This window comes from Bombina bombina, chromosome 6 (genome assembly GCF_027579735.1).
Source record: "Bombina bombina isolate aBomBom1 chromosome 6, aBomBom1.pri, whole genome shotgun sequence".
In the NCBI taxonomy this organism is placed as follows: Eukaryota; Metazoa; Chordata; class Amphibia; order Anura; family Bombinatoridae; genus Bombina; species Bombina bombina.
In genome coordinates, this window is record NC_069504.1 from 367,262,184 (window position 1) to 367,280,287 (window position 18,104).

The 18,104-nt window shown below is 36.8% G+C and overlaps 1 protein-coding gene across 1 annotated transcript in view; it reads left to right on the forward strand.

Annotated features, from left to right (window-relative positions):
- The window catches only part of UNC5A (unc-5 netrin receptor A), a 409,652-nt gene that overhangs the window by 270,897 nt on the left and 120,651 nt on the right, over positions 1-18,104 (forward strand). The window contains 4 exon segments of the mRNA XM_053719264.1: positions 8,877-9,057; positions 9,982-10,149; positions 10,709-10,873; positions 17,167-17,205. Coding sequence (XP_053575239.1) covers positions 8,877-9,057; positions 9,982-10,149; positions 10,709-10,873; positions 17,167-17,205 — 553 coding nt within the window.

Here is an 18,104-nt window from a genome sequence, read left to right on the forward strand (position 1 = left end):
CTACATTATACTTATTAAATCATAATCTGCCGCCTCCTACACTACCCCTAATCTGCCATCTCCAACGTCGCTGCCACTACTCTAAATGTATTAACCCCTAAACCTAAGTCTAACCCTAACACCCCCTAACCTAAATATTATTTAAATAAATCTAAATAAAACCTACAATTATTATCTAAATTATTCCTATTTAAAACTAAATACTTACCTATAAAATAAACCCTAAGCTAGCTTTAATATAACTAATAGTTACATTGTATCTAGCTTAGGGTTTATTTTTATTTTACAGGCAAGTTTGTATTTATTTTAACTAGGTACAATAGTTATTAAATAGTTATTAACTATTTAATAACTACCTAGCTAAAATAAATACAAAAGTACCTGTAAAATAAAACTTAACCTAAGTTACAATTACACCTAACACTACACTACAATTAAATAAATTAAAAACAATTAACTAATCTTGGTGGGGACGCATACAAGCCGTGAAAATGACCACTCTCCCCAGAATCACTTACATCTTACAGACACTACCGATACATCTCCCCCGGTGGTACATGACTCGACTGCAAAATAGCATCAATTCGTTTGTCTGGGGGAAATGTAAGCTGAGAATCAATAGAGACACAATGTACAGACCAACCACAGAGGGCGGGTTAGGCCTTCCCAAAATTGAAGAATATTATCAGGCAGTGACACTCCAAAGGATCATGGACTGGCACAAAAAACAAGAAAGTAAAGCTTGGGTCACATTAGACTCACATATACTCAAAACACCACTGGTACATGCCCTATGCTGGGTACCTAACGAACTCAGGCCACCACAATGTCGACAGTTAAATATACATAGACACCTGTTTAAGACTTGGGACCACATAGTTGCCACTAAACCACAAATCTCCACTAGCAGATCCCCCCCTATTCCCCATTGTGCTAAATGTAGAGATGGTAGGAGGGTTGGACAAAGGCTACCAAAGGCTAACTGAATGGGATTACACTATCCCACTATTCAATTTCATTGAAGCAGGCAAACTCTTGGAAAGGGATAAACTAGCTGAGTTAGCAGACGGTAGATTTTCACATTGGCTAAAATATGCACAATTACACCACTTCATACATACCTCCCCATTCAAAACCGATCTCCTAAGAAAGCTCACAGCATTTGAACAATTATGTCATAGGGGCCTTATACCGAGAGGTACACTCTCTCTATCCCGTAAGCTTCTTCTCAAAAACAATACTGACACGCTGCCTCCCTTTACCACCAAATGGAGCCTGGATTTGGCAACCCACATAGACCATGATAGGTGGGTCAATATCTTTAGCTCGGTTAGGAAATCCTCGACATCAGCAGTAATATTAGAACTCAATTTTAAAATCCTTCTCCGCTGGTACCTAACCCCATCACGGCTAAACAGTATATACCCAAATACACCAGACACATGCTGGAGGGGCTGTGGTAGACGCGGCAGTCTATTACACATGTGGTGGCAATGCCCTAGAATTTGCCCACTTTGGAACTCAGTGGAATCACATTTTAGACAGAGCATCTCCCCCGATCTCACACTAAGTCCAGACATAGCCCTGTTGAACGACCTACCCAAATTAACTTGCCGTCTTAGACTCCTAATACTACAGATAGGCCTCAATAGTGCTAGGAAATTAATAGCTCGCCACTGGAAAAAACCTACGTATATCTCTAAACAGATGTGGCTGGAGGAAGTGGAAGAGCAGCTTTCGCTAGAGCAATATGGCTATCTCTGCCGCAATAAGATGGACACTTTCCTAAACGCTAAGTTCATTTGGCAAGAATCCTTACACAACAATACCAACACATAAACAGTAAGATTATTCCCAGACTCTCCCCGTACAAGAGACAATACGCCATAAACCCCTAGATACCACCGGATGCGACTAAATAGACCAAAGACTTGACACCACACTTACATACCTTGTGTAGGCTAGGAGATGCACCAGACTTTAACTTACCCTGCAGAGACAAACAATGTTTAAAGTAATTTAGTGAATTCAAATGTTTACAGAACCAACAGTTGAACTTTAACCCCCTGGTTTATTAGTTAAAATGCTACCCCCCCTCCTGGTTTTACAATTCTCGACTCAGTGAAGCAGAAGACTACCCTATCTACCCAGCTCCCAAGAAAGGCCCATGACAAGAACCTAGACATGGGTATCAGACTCAAGTTTGCCCAGGACGGGAGGGGGTAAGAGAGGAAAGCTGGTACAATGGACATTACCTACAAAATATTGTTGAATTGCATATGACAGCTTTGTAATATTGATGACCAGTGAAAATTGTTATTGTTAAAATCTTCAATAAAAACAACAAATAAAAAAAAAAAAAAACAATTAACTAAATTATATAGAATTATCTAAAGTACAAAAAAACCCCCACTAAATTACAGAAAATAATAAACAAATTGCAGAAATTTAAACTAATTACACCTAATCTAATAGCCCTATCAAAATAAAAAGCCACCCAAAATAAAAAAAAACCTAGCCTAAACTAAACTACCAATAGCCCTTAAAAGGGCCTTTTGTGGGGCATTGCCCCAAAGTAATCAGCTCTTTTACCTCTTAAAAAAAATACAAACAACCCCCCCAACAGTAAAACCCACCACCCACACAACCAACCCCCCAAAAAAAAATACTAACTAAAAAAATCTAAGCTCCCCATTTCCCTGAAAAGGGCATTTGGATGGGCATTGCCCATAAAAGGGCAGTTAGCTCTTTTGCAGGCCCAAGGCCCTAAACTAAAAATAAAACCCACCCAATACACCCTTAAAAAAACCTAACACTAACCCCTTGAAGTCCTCAACGAAGCCAGGAGAAGTCTTCATCCAAGCCGGGCAGAAGTGGTCCTCCAGATGGCAGAAGTCTTCATCCAGACGGCATCTTCTATCTTCATCCATCCGGAGCGGGTCCATCTTCAAGACATCCGATGCGGAGCATCCTCCTCGGCCGACGACTACCCAACGAATGAAGGTTCCTTTAAGTGACGTCATCCAAGATGGCATCCCTTAGATTCCGATTGGCTGATAGAATTCTATCAGCCAATCGGAATTAATGTAGAAAAAATCCTTTTGGCTGATGCAATCAGCCAATAAGATTGAACTTCAATCCTATTGGCTGATTGGAAAAGCCAATAGAATACAAGCTCAATCCTATTGGCTGTTCCAATAGGATTGGAGAGCTCTCCATTTGCTCATATATATATATATATATATATATATATATATATATATATATATATATATATATTACAAAATGTATTACACCAAAAATGTATTAAATACCTATGTGGTAAAATATCAGCCTAGTTTTTTTCACAATTCACACACACACACACACACACACACACACATATATATTTTTATATATATATATATATATATATATATATTACCCTCACACACAATCATATTATAGTGCTTGCTATATTACTTGCAGCCAGCAGGTGGCAGTGGTGTATAACATTTAAGAATTACAGCAGTGAAGCTTTCTAAGATGGAAAATGTTTTTACTACATTTGTTATGTATATTCTTTACTGATGCATAACATTTTTTTTTTATTTTACATCTGTAGTCCTAGACTACAGATGTAAAATAAAAAAAATTGTTTTTTTTATCAGTAAAGAAGAAACATAACAAATGTAGTAAAAACGTTTTCCATCTTTCCATCTTTCCAAATCTTCACTGCTCTAATTCTCCCTGATCGGCTACACTGAACTGCTCTACTTGCTAGCTGCTGCTGTTGCAGTGTACACTCTATCTTTATACTGTTATAAGATCTGGAGTGAGTTTTTGCCTACGTAGATATGATGATAAAGTAGGATAGAGACATACTTTGATTAGCAGTGCCAGTGTTTGTTCCACATGCACGCAAGTCTGCAGCCCCTCCTCCCCTGACCACCAGACCGCTCTCTCATTGGCTAAGTAATGGCTATGCATTATGGGACTTGTAGTTAGTTCCTAGCCTTGGGAGCTCCCCGTGCTTCCTGCCCATAGAAATAGCCCAACTACACACTGAAAATTGTGCTATTAGCAAAGGTATAGGCTCTGATATGGGCAGAGCAGCAGGCACATAGAAAAAATGAGCAAAGGGATATGGCAGGCTATACCTCTCTACCGCATGTGCGGTAGAGAGGTATAGAGGTATATAAAAGGATTTTTTATTAAACTGGACAGTAGACTGGAACCTTTTTTGGCAGAATAAATATAATTTTTCCAATAGGGGGCTATTGAAGAAGTTATATTTATTCAGCCAAAAAATGTATTTTCTTTCTTTTTTTCCCCTGGAGGCTCACGTGCGGTTGTGATCATATGGAGGAGCCTCCACTGCTTGTTTCAAGCCAAAGGAGAAGGTCCCTAACAGTCCATAAGTCACCATTTATGGCAAACACCCCAGCAAATCTGTAGCATTAGCACGCACTTCTCAACATTCTGCTTCATAACTGAAGCCTTTTTAATAAAATCCTACTCACTGGAACCTCATCAAGTCCAATGTGAAGTTAAACCTCTCTAATCAAATTATTTCATGATTGGGGTTCTCTACATTGATAACTATTGCATAGTAAATTAGTCTGCTTAACACTAGCCTTAACTGATGCAATTTTGAGTTTATTGTTATTTTAAGTATTTACATAATCAAATTTTAAATATTCAATGCTGAAAGCTAGAACTGCGCCTCCCTCCTCAACCAGAGTTGTTTTACTAAAACAGCATAAATTACACATATATATAAACACTAGATAAAATTGTGGCAATTCATATATCATATGTATCACCATTTATCAGTACCATTCATATGTGTGTGAGTTGGTAGTAATGTTATGCAAATCTCTATAGCAAGCCACGATTGTATACTACACACCCACTACAGTCACTGAAGTAGATCCAGGAACATTGTAAGCACTTCTCTAACATAGTGTTGTTCTATGTACCATATGTCAAACTACATATAGGGGCCGATTTATTAAGGGCCGAATGGCCCCTGATGCCCCTGTTTCCGCGCGAGCCTTCAGGCTCGCTGGAAACAGCAGTTATGAAGACTGCTGCCCCATAACTGGTCCGCTGCCTCTGAGGCTGCGGTCTGCAATCTGCCCAATCCTATACGACGGCGAGACTAAAGACTCGTGCGGAAACAGGGGCATCAGCCTTCATTCAGATCTTGATAATTCAGCCTCATAGAATTTATCGGGGCCTATTTATCTAATGTCTTGCGGACCTGATCCGACAGTGCGGATCAGGTCCACAAGACATCGCTGAATGTGGAGCAACACCGCCCCCTGGTGCAACACCACCCCCTGCAGACTCGAGTACGATCAGGTTGAATTCGGGCTCAGAGCAGGCGGACAGGGTTATGGAGCAGCGGACTTTGTGACCACTGCTCCATAACTTGTGTTTCTGGCGAGTCTGAAGACTCGCCAGAAACACGGGCCGTCGGAGCTTGATAGATAGGCCCCATAGAGTTCAGTTATGGAGCAGCGGTCTTAAGATCGATGCTTCATAACTCCTGTTTCCAGCGAGCCTGAAGGTTTGCACAGAAACTGGAATATCAAGCTCCATTTAGAGCTTGATAATTCAGCCCTGAGGACTTGGATATCACAACCGCGTTAACTTCTCCCCATAGACTTTAATAAAGCACACAAACTGGTAAAAAACCTAACACTTATTGCTAGCATGAGAACTCAGTACCACCTTAGACCTACAGTACAGACCTACAGTATTTTTAAATAGATATTTCTATTTTCTATTTCTAGTGTTTTATATCTATACAGTATATATATATATATATATATATATATATATTTTTAACAATACATAGAACATCTTTCCCTACGTGAAAAACATTGGAATGTAAAATATTTACAGTTCATACACAGTAAAACATTATTAATATTAGAATTGAATAGAAAATGTTTTTTTTATGTTTTCAGGTATTTGCATGGAAAGGGCTTCAGAGTAAATATACATATGTTTATATGTGTATACATGTATATATATATATATGTGTTTATATGTGTATATATGTGTATGTATGTGTTTATATGTGTATATATGTGTATGTATGTGTTTATATGTGTATATATGTATGTACATACACATATAAACATAAATACAAATGTATACACATATCTACATATATATATATATATATATATATATAGAGAGAGAGAGAGAGAGAGAGAGAGAGAGAGAGAGACATGTATATGTATTTATATATCCATTACAGCCCTTTCCATTCAAATACCTTGTCATATAGTATACCATATACCTTAAAGCCTTATAATTAATTTTTTTTAATATTTATATGGATATTTTTATTAGATGGTGTATATAAGTGTAACACTTTGTTTTAATGGATTTATGTTGTGTTTGGTACAATTTTTATTTAGCCCTAACCCTTTAAGCAAGGACTTCAGTTGCGCTAACTTGATGAGCACAAATTTATTTCACGTTTGTGCGTCACTTTTACTTTTAACTTGTAATAGCACGCAACTTGAAATCGATGTGGTCGGACTAACCATTTTCGGAGCAGAGGTTTATTATTGCAATTCACAAAAACACCACTGCTTCCTTTGTTCTGGGGGCATTTTTATACATCCATTTCTGATTGGTCATGATGGATTACTCATGAGTATTATATGAATATAAAGTTTGTGAAGGCTGTATGTGGGTATTGAAACTTGAAATTTGCAAGTTTTCTATAGAGTTAGTAATTAAAAAATTAGAGCTTGTTTGCATTACAGTGTCCCTTTAATGTCTAAAGTGTTTACTGTCATGTATTTAAAACAATAAATGGGAATAGAAGTCTCTTATCGCCAGACGTACACTCAGTGGGTGGGCTACTGTGAGACTCTTATGATGGAGTATGCCACCTGGTGTTATACGTAGAAGCATCTAGATACATAAATGATGTGGTGAATACATTATAAATGTCACAGGGTAATTATTTAAATAGTATGTTCTTTTATTCTATTTGTGTTTTTGTTATGAATTTCATCACTTACCTTGGGGGTATCACTTCTGTAATGCTTTTATATGGGGGCATTTATAGCACTGTTGTGATCCTTTCCATGGAGCTTTCCATGGAGCTCCCAAGATATTTTTTTTTTTTCAGTACTGGTATTTTATTGTTTTTTAGACACAAGTTAAAATGCCTTAACAAGCAAGCTATATATACAAATATCTACAATTAAGATTGATTCATCCTTAATCATACACAACAAAGAGCTGTGAGACTTAAAGGGCCATAATACCCAAATGTTTAAACACTTGAAAGTGATGCAGTATAGCTGTAAAAAGCTGACAAAAAAAATATCACCTGAACATAAAAAAGAAAGATATTTATTTTACCTCAAAAGTTTCTCAGTAGCCATATCCCATTGTAAAGGACTTCTAAGCAACAAATCAGTATGTCTGTCCCGGGAAAGCAGAAGGAGCGAGCTTTTGTGCACACTCATCTTATTTCCCTATTCAGTGTAAGGAAGTTTACAATGAAATCTCATGAGAGTTAAGTGAAATTTCATGATATCACAGTAAAATAGTTCATGACCTCAGCACTGTTGATGCTGATTGGCTGCTGTTCATTTCTTCATTTTTTTTTTTTACCTGCAGCTGGGCTGCAGCTGAGTATAACGTTTTACACAGAACTTACTCTGGTGAGCTGAGGAAATTGTGAGGTAAAATATCTTCCTTTTTTACATAGAGATGCTCAGGTAATATTTTCCTGTCAGCTTTTTATAGTTATGCTGCATCAGTTTCAAGTGATTTAGCATATGAGTATTAGGTCCCTTTAAATATTAGCTTTGATACATCACAATATACCAACTTATTTAAGTAGGACATGAACCTTTAGTGTTCAGTTCAGATCAAAGATACTATATTCCCTATACTCTTTGGACACTTGAATGTTTCTTTTGAAGTTTTTCATTTTATAATGACCTATAAAAGTAAAGTCATGATTATAGACATAGCTAAAATGTGATAACAAGCAAGCTTTCTATGCAAAATATCTTCAGTGTGTCTGTCTGTCCTTAAATTGTGCACAAAACAAATTTAATTTGTTACTTAGTTCTACTATTTCTTGAAGATGGACAGTACCTTGTATTTGTAAGCTTTTAATAGAGTGAAAAGATATTAAACTTTTGCTAGTACAAATATCTTGATTTTTATTGCCAGGGAGTTAGATAGGCAAGATTATTTTTTATTGGAGAAGTTTGATGTTTTATTCTAGGTTTTCAACATATTTTTTAAGCCTTTTAGCTCTGCTGCCATTCCTGATCAGTCTCCCTATCATTATTTTTTCAAAGATGTCTTGAACTGTGAGACAAATCTACTAAAGGTACGATCCAGTACCAATTATTCTGAGGCTCTATAGCTTCATCCAACTATGCACATACATAAGTCCAAGAAAATGTCACACTAGAATGTTATTTTAATGTATGTTTACACAGCTACGTCTAAATGAGAATAGAAGTTAAACAATCGTGAAACACCTACTTCGATTTCCCTTGAAACTGTGAGTTTACAGCAGTACAAGGTTCTGCCAGATTAAACCCAGCTGCTTTCCACGGAGGGGTATTATTATCAGTAGGAAGCATTTTGTAAAACCTAGAGCTCACTGTCTTATTCCATGTGATTATCTAGACACAAGTATTATAGACAAAACTCTTAACGATTCTTAACGATTAACGATTCAGTACTTAGTGCGCTTAAGAAAATATTGTACATGGTTACTTAATATTTGTTCATGGGTTTTATACATGTTAAATATTACTAGAAACTATAATATTTTAATTTATTCTACTTTATTTTACCTGCTCCTCACTGTTTTCTATTTATTTTCCTCTAAGGTGGAATGGCTGCGTAATGAAGATATTTTAGATCCTGATGTGGACTCAAATATTTACATTGGTTCTGACCATAGCCTGGTTCTAAGACAAGCACGTTTGGCTGACACTGGAAATTACACCTGTGTGGCCAAAAATATTGTAGCTAGACGTAGGAGTAACTCTGCTGCTATAACTGTATATGGTAAGCATTGGATATGGTCATATTATACACAGTGATTTACCAAAATAATATGTGGTGGTTTGTAGGGACTGGCAATACCTAATAGCTCTAGATTTTACTAAATCTAATATATTTTTTATTTATTTAGTGTAATTTATATTTTTTTCTATGAAATATGAGAAGCACCAACTATCTTCAGAAGTTTGGAATACTTTCTCAAACTGTAGACAAGTAATAAGTATACAGTTTAGCAGCACTTAAAGTAGTGATAAAAAGTGCATTTAGACCTGTGGGAACAAGATTGATGGCATTTTTAATATAAAAATATCTTAAGCGTGAAATCTATATAAATTGTATTCTTAAATAAAACCTGAAACTTATAATTGTATAAGGGTTTTACAGAGGAAAAAGAACTTCAAGCATAAATGTCCAAAGAGAGAAATAGAGAACAGAATAGGTTGGTGACAAATATATTGCTTGGCACAAGGGGGTATATGTAGTGAGCGATCAATGCTGTTATGGGGAATGCAAATAACTGAAACTCTTTAAGGGGACATTAAACACTAAATACATTTTATAAGCATGCTTTAAGATTATTCTCCTCCTCCCCTCATGGGTGCTGCCATGTTGAAATTTAGTTTTCACTGTATTTCATCGCTGATTTGTTTGCACATGTGCATCAACTCTCATTCAGATACCTGCGGACTAACCTAAGTTTCAAACTTGCATCAGCCATAATTAGAAGGAGGTGCATGAAATGTATTCAGTGTTTAATGTCCCTTTAATTGACTGAGAAAGATTTGTCAGTTGTTTGTTGGCTAATGAACACAAACAAAGCACAGGAGGGGTATGTGACGTTGCTTTAGCCTTTGTATGATGTGTGTTTGGCGATAATACGCTTGTATTCTCTTTATAAACATGATAAATGTGCTTTTTTTTTTCTAGTAAATGGTGGTTGGTCATCCTGGACTGAGTGGTCTCCCTGTAGTACAACCTGTGGAAGAGGGTGGCAGAAAAGGAGTCGAAGTTGCACCAACCCAACACCACTCAACGGAGGTTCTTTCTGTGAGGGGCAGAACATCCAAAAAACCGCCTGCACAACACTCTGCCCAGGTACTATTGTAATCCAGAATGTTCTAGCTACAAAGTCTCTGCTGTTATGTCAAGAAGTGTATTATACAGTTTTATTCATTTCAGTATTCTGAGGGCAACGTACACACTTTAGAGAAAGACAAACTGATTGAGAGATTACTGCTCAGATGTACCCAAGCACGCTACAAATATGCTGAGCTTTTTATAGTGAGATAATGGCTCGGCATAATGAAAAAGGGATCAGTTAACTATAAAAAGCACCCAGGGATACCTTTGCATATCATATATGAGCATATATGAACAGCAAATTAGAAGATAAGTTATCATTTCACAGTATAGAGAGAGGAATGAACAATAATCTCATTGTCTGATTAAAAGATATTTTTTTTTTTATTCAGCACAGAGAAGTAGGAAAAAAGAATTGTGCATTTACATAGAAATTAATTGTTAGTTTTATTAAAAGACCGTGACTATCATAATACATGGATTGTAATTTGCAGCAATGCTGCTTATTAGGAATGGCAGAAAGGTCTAGGAATGCTGATTATCTCTGTGTTTTGCTGATGGACTGTGGATACAGTGAGCGGAGGATGGGCAGAGTGGAGCTACTGGTCAGCTTGTGCCTCAGACTGCACCCAGTGGAGGAGCAGGGACTGTACCCAGCCTCCCCCAAGGAATGGGGGCCAGCAGTGCCAGGGACCTGAGACAGAGACCAGAAACTGCACCAGTGAACTCTGCATGCACAGTGAGTGTTTTGCTATTCTGTGAAACTAAACTATTGAGCTTAATATTAAAAATAATAGTCAACCTGCTGTACACAAGGGAGTAACTGTAAACAGAGTAAAATATACAGGCATCCTCCCAAATTCTGCTAATATACATGGGCCCTATAACACATGAGTTATTCTACAGTATAGAGTTCCACTGAGTACCCATATATACTAACCATAAAAAAATCAGATTGCATAGTTCTACCAATAATAATAAATACATTTCATCATATATTAATAGATGCTACAGTTAACCAAATATTATAAAAATAAAATATTTAGTGGAGTGCAATTAATTGCTCCTGCTGGTGCATTAAAGTCAGTGTACGGAGGCTATTTGCACGCGTCGTGTATCACACGCTTATTACAAGTTGAAAGTAAAAAGTATTTGCTGATGTGCCCAAAGAGTCGAACTTCGAAAATTGTAAACACGTGAACATATTTCCCAATAGACTTTAATGGAGCGCAAAACCGATTGTGTTTAACTAAGTGCGCTAACCCAACATGAAATATAAATATTTCACATTATAATGTTCTTCACATAGCCGAATATGTTCTATTTATTAATAAATAAATATATCTATACATATCTGATATTTTTTGGTAAAATATATAACTATACCTTAATATATATATATATATATATATATATATATATATATATATAAAATGGAAGGTGACTGCACTCTCAGACTGGACCGAGTACACATCCCATGACCCTGCAACATGCTCAGCCCTGGATGCTCACCTGCTTTTAGAAGAAGCTGTGCTGTCCCCAGAGTCACATGCAGTTAACCCCAGACAGGTCTGGGTGCAAGAACCATAGGGGAAATTACTAAATAAATTAATACAACACACATAGAAAGTCCAGCACTCACTTACAAGCTCTCAGCTAAGATTAAAAGCAAAAATGGAAGGGTTAGTTACTGCATCTGGCCAAATGGGACAAGCCTAGGTACCACGCCAAGGTCCCTTCCAAAAACCTGGGACCATAAAACTGCCACACAATGCAAGCTCTCAATCCAACAAACTGGGAACAAGTGAAGGGTGCACAGGCTTATGTAATACTAATCACCCCAGACACATACAAAACACGGAAGGGGACTGCACAAGAGATATATATCACTGGATGAGCTAGAGAAATTTATAGAGGGTTTAAATAAGAACACACTAGGGATCAGCTTTACTTCAGAAGTACAGGAACATACTATAAATTTCCTAGATATCACACTAAAGGGCCAGACAGGACAACTAATTACAACGGAAACATATCGCAAACCCATTTCTGGGAATTCACTGTTGCATGCGGCAAGCTGCCACCCGAGGAGAGTCTTCAGAGGTGTAGCGAGAGGGCAGTTCATTTGTTTAAAAAGGAACTGCTCTAGTCATCACACATATGAGAAACAAGCGGATGACTTGGCATCCAGGTTACTAGAAAGAGGCTATCAAAAGTCTATTGTAACCAAGGAGAGAAATAGGGTTAACAAAATAGACAGGGCACAGCTTCTGGAACAATCCAGTAATAAGAATAAAAATACAAATAAAAAAGACAAGAATTGGCAGGAAAGGAGGCATGAAAATAGGAAGGCCCAGTTCATAACAGAGTATTCACGACAATATGACCAGATATGTGAAATAATCAGAAGTAATTACCAACTTCTTTTAGCTGATGATGCTCTAAAAACAACTGTAGAAAAAGGCATACGATTCACGTACAAAAGAAATCGAACGATAGGTAACATAATAGCCCCTATTAAATTAAAACAAGAGGAAATAAATGGTTCGGCTTGGCTGAGACTCAATGGAACATTCAGGTGCAATTACCTTCCCTGCAAAGCCTGTGAAAGGGTGACGGTAGGAGACACATTTAGATCCCTGGTCACAGGTGAAACCTTCCAAAAGAGCCTATGTTTAAACTGTCGGTCAAATTTCGTGGTATATCTAATATCTTGCACGCATTGTGCCCTCCAATATGTAGGTCTAACGACCAGGGAGGCAAGAGTTAGAATAAAAGAACACCTGGCAGACATAAAAGCAGGGATATTAACAACACCCCTGATTAACCACTTCTCAGTTTTACATCAAAAGGACACAAGGTTCTTTACATGGACCATAATTGAGAGGGTCCCCATACAAAACAGAGGAGAAGATAGGACCCTTAAACTGGGAGAGAGAGAGGCCTTCTGGATTTTCCGGCTAAAAACCAGGATTCCAGAAGGTCTGAACTCAGAATTTGACCTCATTAACTTTTGGTAATTCAACATATAGTAATTTCCATAGTTCCATTAATTACTTAATGCTTATAAAAGTTTTTATGATACTCCATCACCCACTATAATGAATACATCAATGGAATTATCATATCCCTATAGATCTGTATACCCAACACCACAATAAATTAGGTTACAGGCCAGATATGAGAATGCAATATAAATAGAACCCTTAAAAGAGTTCATGTTGTAATTACAGCTTATAAAAGTTTTTAAGGTTTTGAAATATTCTATCACTCAATAATACGAAGACATTAATGTAATTATCACATCCCTATAGATCCGTATATCCAATAGTACACTGAATTAAGTCATAGGCTAACACGAGAATATAAGATAAACAGAACCCCTAACAAGTTTACGTTATAATTACAAAGTTACAGCCATGCCAAAATGGTTTGTTATTGAGTACACAAGTCAGGACCAAGCATAGGTAGTATATATTTTAAGTCAGCAATACATCACACAATGATGAGGTAATAAGAGGTTAATATAGATATGTAATGCACAGAGATGATAAAAAACATATCATGTTCTGATCATCCTAATACCTGCAGATTAATATCTGTTGCTGACCAAAATTGCAGGCAATAGTGTATTAGCAAATTGCAGAGCAAATAAGTGGGTCTGGCAGGTAGTGTATCTGTAATCCTTAAAGGCAGCCTAGTGATCATGCAATAATAAGTCAATTCAGAATAGTAATGTGATGTACTGATAAGATTAAGCCTGTATCCAGTTTTGTATACCTTAATCTCAAAATGTTTGAATTTCTTTATAGAGCAGGCAGGTGTGGCAACAAGTGAATAAGCACTCGTAATATAAGCTAGAATAACTAGCAATGCATCTCAGTAAAACATATACACATGACAGGAATACCTGACACACCCCCCTCCTCCCCCTTCACGTCACACAGCACATATCCCAATGATCCATGAGAGCAACGAATTCTCCATTGGTCGAGAGGGAGGAGGGAGTGGTCTAGGTTCTGCTGTCAGGCATGTAAACAAGCCTTTACAAGACAGTTCGGCAGTGTCCCTGAGGAATAAAAAAAGCAACAAAAAACAAACAAAAAAAACCCACTCCAAATAGAGATAGCTACAGCCTGGCCAGAGCCAGAGAGGCAGGGTGAAACTTTGTGAGTTGTAGCAGCTGTAGACACGGCACCATTTAGCCCCATTAATTGATCATTTTCTGATCACTCGCAACAAGGATCCTGTTCACTAAAAACTAGAGAGGCAGTAATTATGATGAAATTGATACAAGCAGAGAACAGACACAGTGATCTTTAGCACCAAAAAAAAAAAAAATGCTGTTTACTTAAAACTAGAGAGGCAGCAATTGTGAAGAAATTGATACAAGCAGAGAACAGACACAGCGATCTTTAGTAACATAAAAATGCACATTATAATACAGAATTTGGTGTAAAGGTCTTTTTTTTTTATTTTTTTACACAGCAGAGCGTTTAGTGCCTATAGTTTTTCACTGTGCAATCAGAAGTATACACGTTAGCTTTCCAGTTGTCTAGGGAACACAGGTGTTTACTCTAATCTACAATGACCGTAGAAAGTTATCATTGGTGAAACAAGACATGGGTGTGTACACCCTAACCAATTGAATCACAGAGGTGGGTTTTTAAACTTGAATCTCACACACAATTTTTAAGCAGGCTAGGGTTAAGGCAGACGCCGAAACCGGTCAGCCTTTTTGTTTTCTGTGTTTCTAAGGTTATTTATCACTCTTACCATGGGGGTAATTAGTTAATCCTTTTTTGTTTTGTTTTATTCACAAAAATAATAAAGCAAGTATTTTCAATTTACTTTTTGGTGCTCCTGACAACATTTTTTCATTGCACAAGAGATAATCTGATGTGCTCAAAGAGTCGAACTTCCAATACTGTAAACAAGTGAACATATTTCCCAATAGACTTTAATGGAGCGCAAAACCGATTGTGTTTAACCAAGTGCGCTAACCCAACATGAAATATTTCACATTACAATGTTCTTCACATAGCAGAATATGTTCAATTTGTTCATAAATAAATATATCTAAACATATCTGATGTTTTTTGGTAAAATATATATCTATACCTATATATATATATATATATATATATATATATATATATATATATATATATAATTCCAGGCAGAGTATGGCACTCACGAATCTTTGACCAGGGTGCTGCAGCAGGCAAAGCATACAAAACAAAAAGAAGCAGGCACTCACCGGCATTTAAATAAAGGATATCTTTTAATCCCACAAGGTTAATTTGTTTGGCTCGTTACTAAGGCTACGGACAACGTCCCTAGTGACTCATGCTATGCGACTGATGCTTCCAGCTGATTCAACTCACTTGATTATGATTAGTAGGTGGTTTTATGTTCACACATGTGTATATATAGAGGTTGCTGTTATTCACTTTCTTGTTATGTCTGAGGAAGGAGGTAATACACCGAAACGTCACACCCTGTAGGATTAGAAGATATCCTTTATTTAAATACCTGCCTGCTTCTTTTTCTTTTATATACTATATTACTATATATATATATATATATATATATATATATATAGGTATAGATATATATTCCTTTATGTGAAGAACAGTGGAATGCAAAATATTTACAATAAATACATAGTTAAACACTTTATTAAATATGAATATTGTATAAATATGCTTTAACATGTTTTCATCTACTTGACTACAAAGGACTCCAATGCAGTTTTATATATATATATATATATATATATATATATATATATATATATATATATGTGTGTGTACATATGTATTTATGTGTTTATATTTGTATATATCTGTAAATATATATATGCACATAAATATATATGTACACACACACACACATATATATATATATATATATATATATATATATATATACACATATACATACATATACATATTTAGACATGTATATGTATGTATCTCTATTTTAAAGCCCTTTGCAGCCTATTTTTCTAAGACTTGGAGGTCGATTTATGAAAGTGCGAGTGGACATGATACGATGTAGCGTATCATTTCTGACGCACATCAATAAATGCTGATAGCATATACTGTTCTTGTGAACTGCTTGTGCAATGCCGCCACCTGCAGATTCGCAGCCAATCGGCCGCTAACATGGGGTGTCAAACAGCTCGATCGTATAGGATCGGGGGGATTGATGTACGCAGCCTCGGAGCAGGCGGACAAGTTATGGAGCAGTGGTCTTTAGACTGCTTCATAACTGCTGTATCTGGTGAGCCTCATGTCTTTGAGCCCTTATAACTTATTTATTTTTGTGATCAAGCAATTGCGTTTACTTTCAACTTGTAATACGAGTGATACAACCAACATGCGCAAACTGCCGCGATAAACCAAGGCAACAAAAAACTTGATTTGAAAACATTTATACTGTATATGCACAAGTAAACAAGTTAGCAGCACATGGTATCCGTTAACTGACTTAACTAAATATGGGACTTAAAACCCATATGGGATGCTTATTAATTTGCTTATCTGAGGTAAGAGAATATGTTTTCCTGAAAGATCAAATAAACTCTTGGCTGTGTGTGTGTTTTGTCGGTGTGTTTTTTCATGTGTGTGATTGAGTGTGTGCTTGTCTACTGAGGCAGAGGGGGGTTATATTTTGATCATATATGTGCTGTTTGTGAAAGGCCTCATCTTTGTTCACATGCACAGTTTATTATTTTCCATAGGTGGTAACCTTAGTATCCCTCTTGTATGTGCAGCACACACTGCTTATGCATTTTCCTATCTCCGCAGTTGTTCTCTTTTGTTTATATTTATCAGCCATAAGCCGCCAGAAGGAAAAAGATCATGTTCAACAGGAAATAATTTCCTCCAGTCCTGCTGTACTGAAACAGTTACATCAGTTTTAGAGATTAATTAATTGCCCCCTTAAAGTCTAATCCTGATTAAAGTCTCCCGGGGACTAAAATGTTGATTTTTCTATGAGCTAATACATTTTCTTTTCATGCAGCTGTAATCATGCCTCTGAACATTGTGAATGCAAATATAGGTACCTGCAGTATTAGCCTACCAGACAAGTCATCACCTTATATGATACTAATTGTGCACTTTAAAAAAAGCTATGCATGTTTAATCAGTTTTCTACTTATAATATTTAAATGTGTTTGGACACTGTGCAAGGGTATATCTTTCTTTAACTACAATTTTTGTTTTAATCTACAGTGCACATGTTGGCCATTTTGAAGCTGTAATCAGCTTTATTACCTTAAGTTTTGTCATTCTATGTACTTTTTTAACTTATTTTTTATTTATACATCAAATTTTTGTGCACAGCATTTTAGGTGCAACTAAAAAATGTACTTAGGGACTGCCGCTGACTGGGGCACTGAAGGTGTGGATGGAGGGAGTGGAGGAGGCTATGGACACTTCCAGTGGTTTAGTCACAGTAGCAATTCTGGTGGTACCTATGCTCCTACTTTTTTAAGTGGGTCATACTCAGTAATAAATAATGTATGTGTAACACTAGCCGCAGGTTGTGACCCAAACATTCCAAACACTCTGCCAGTTGTTACACTATTCGTTTTTGTCTGGTGCCTGTGGCTGAGATTTAAGAATGGAAGAACTAGCGCACTTTCTGAGTGGTGGGGTGCCACTGCCAACACCGCTGGTCCCAGCCACTGAAACAACACACTGTCCACCTCTGTCTCTAACACTACTACTGTCATGGCTGTGTCTATAGTGGGGGCTGCCACTGCTGGTGTTGTGGCTCCTGTAGTAGCTGGGGAATTAATTGGACTGATGCAGCTGCACTTGGAGGGGGCAGGGCCCTTCTTGTCAAAAACATTTTTATGCCTTTTTATTTTTTATACCCGGGAGATTATACGGTGTAGTGAAATGAAATGTGCTGCTTGCGGTTTTTTTTCACTTACTAAGTAATGAACTTAATAA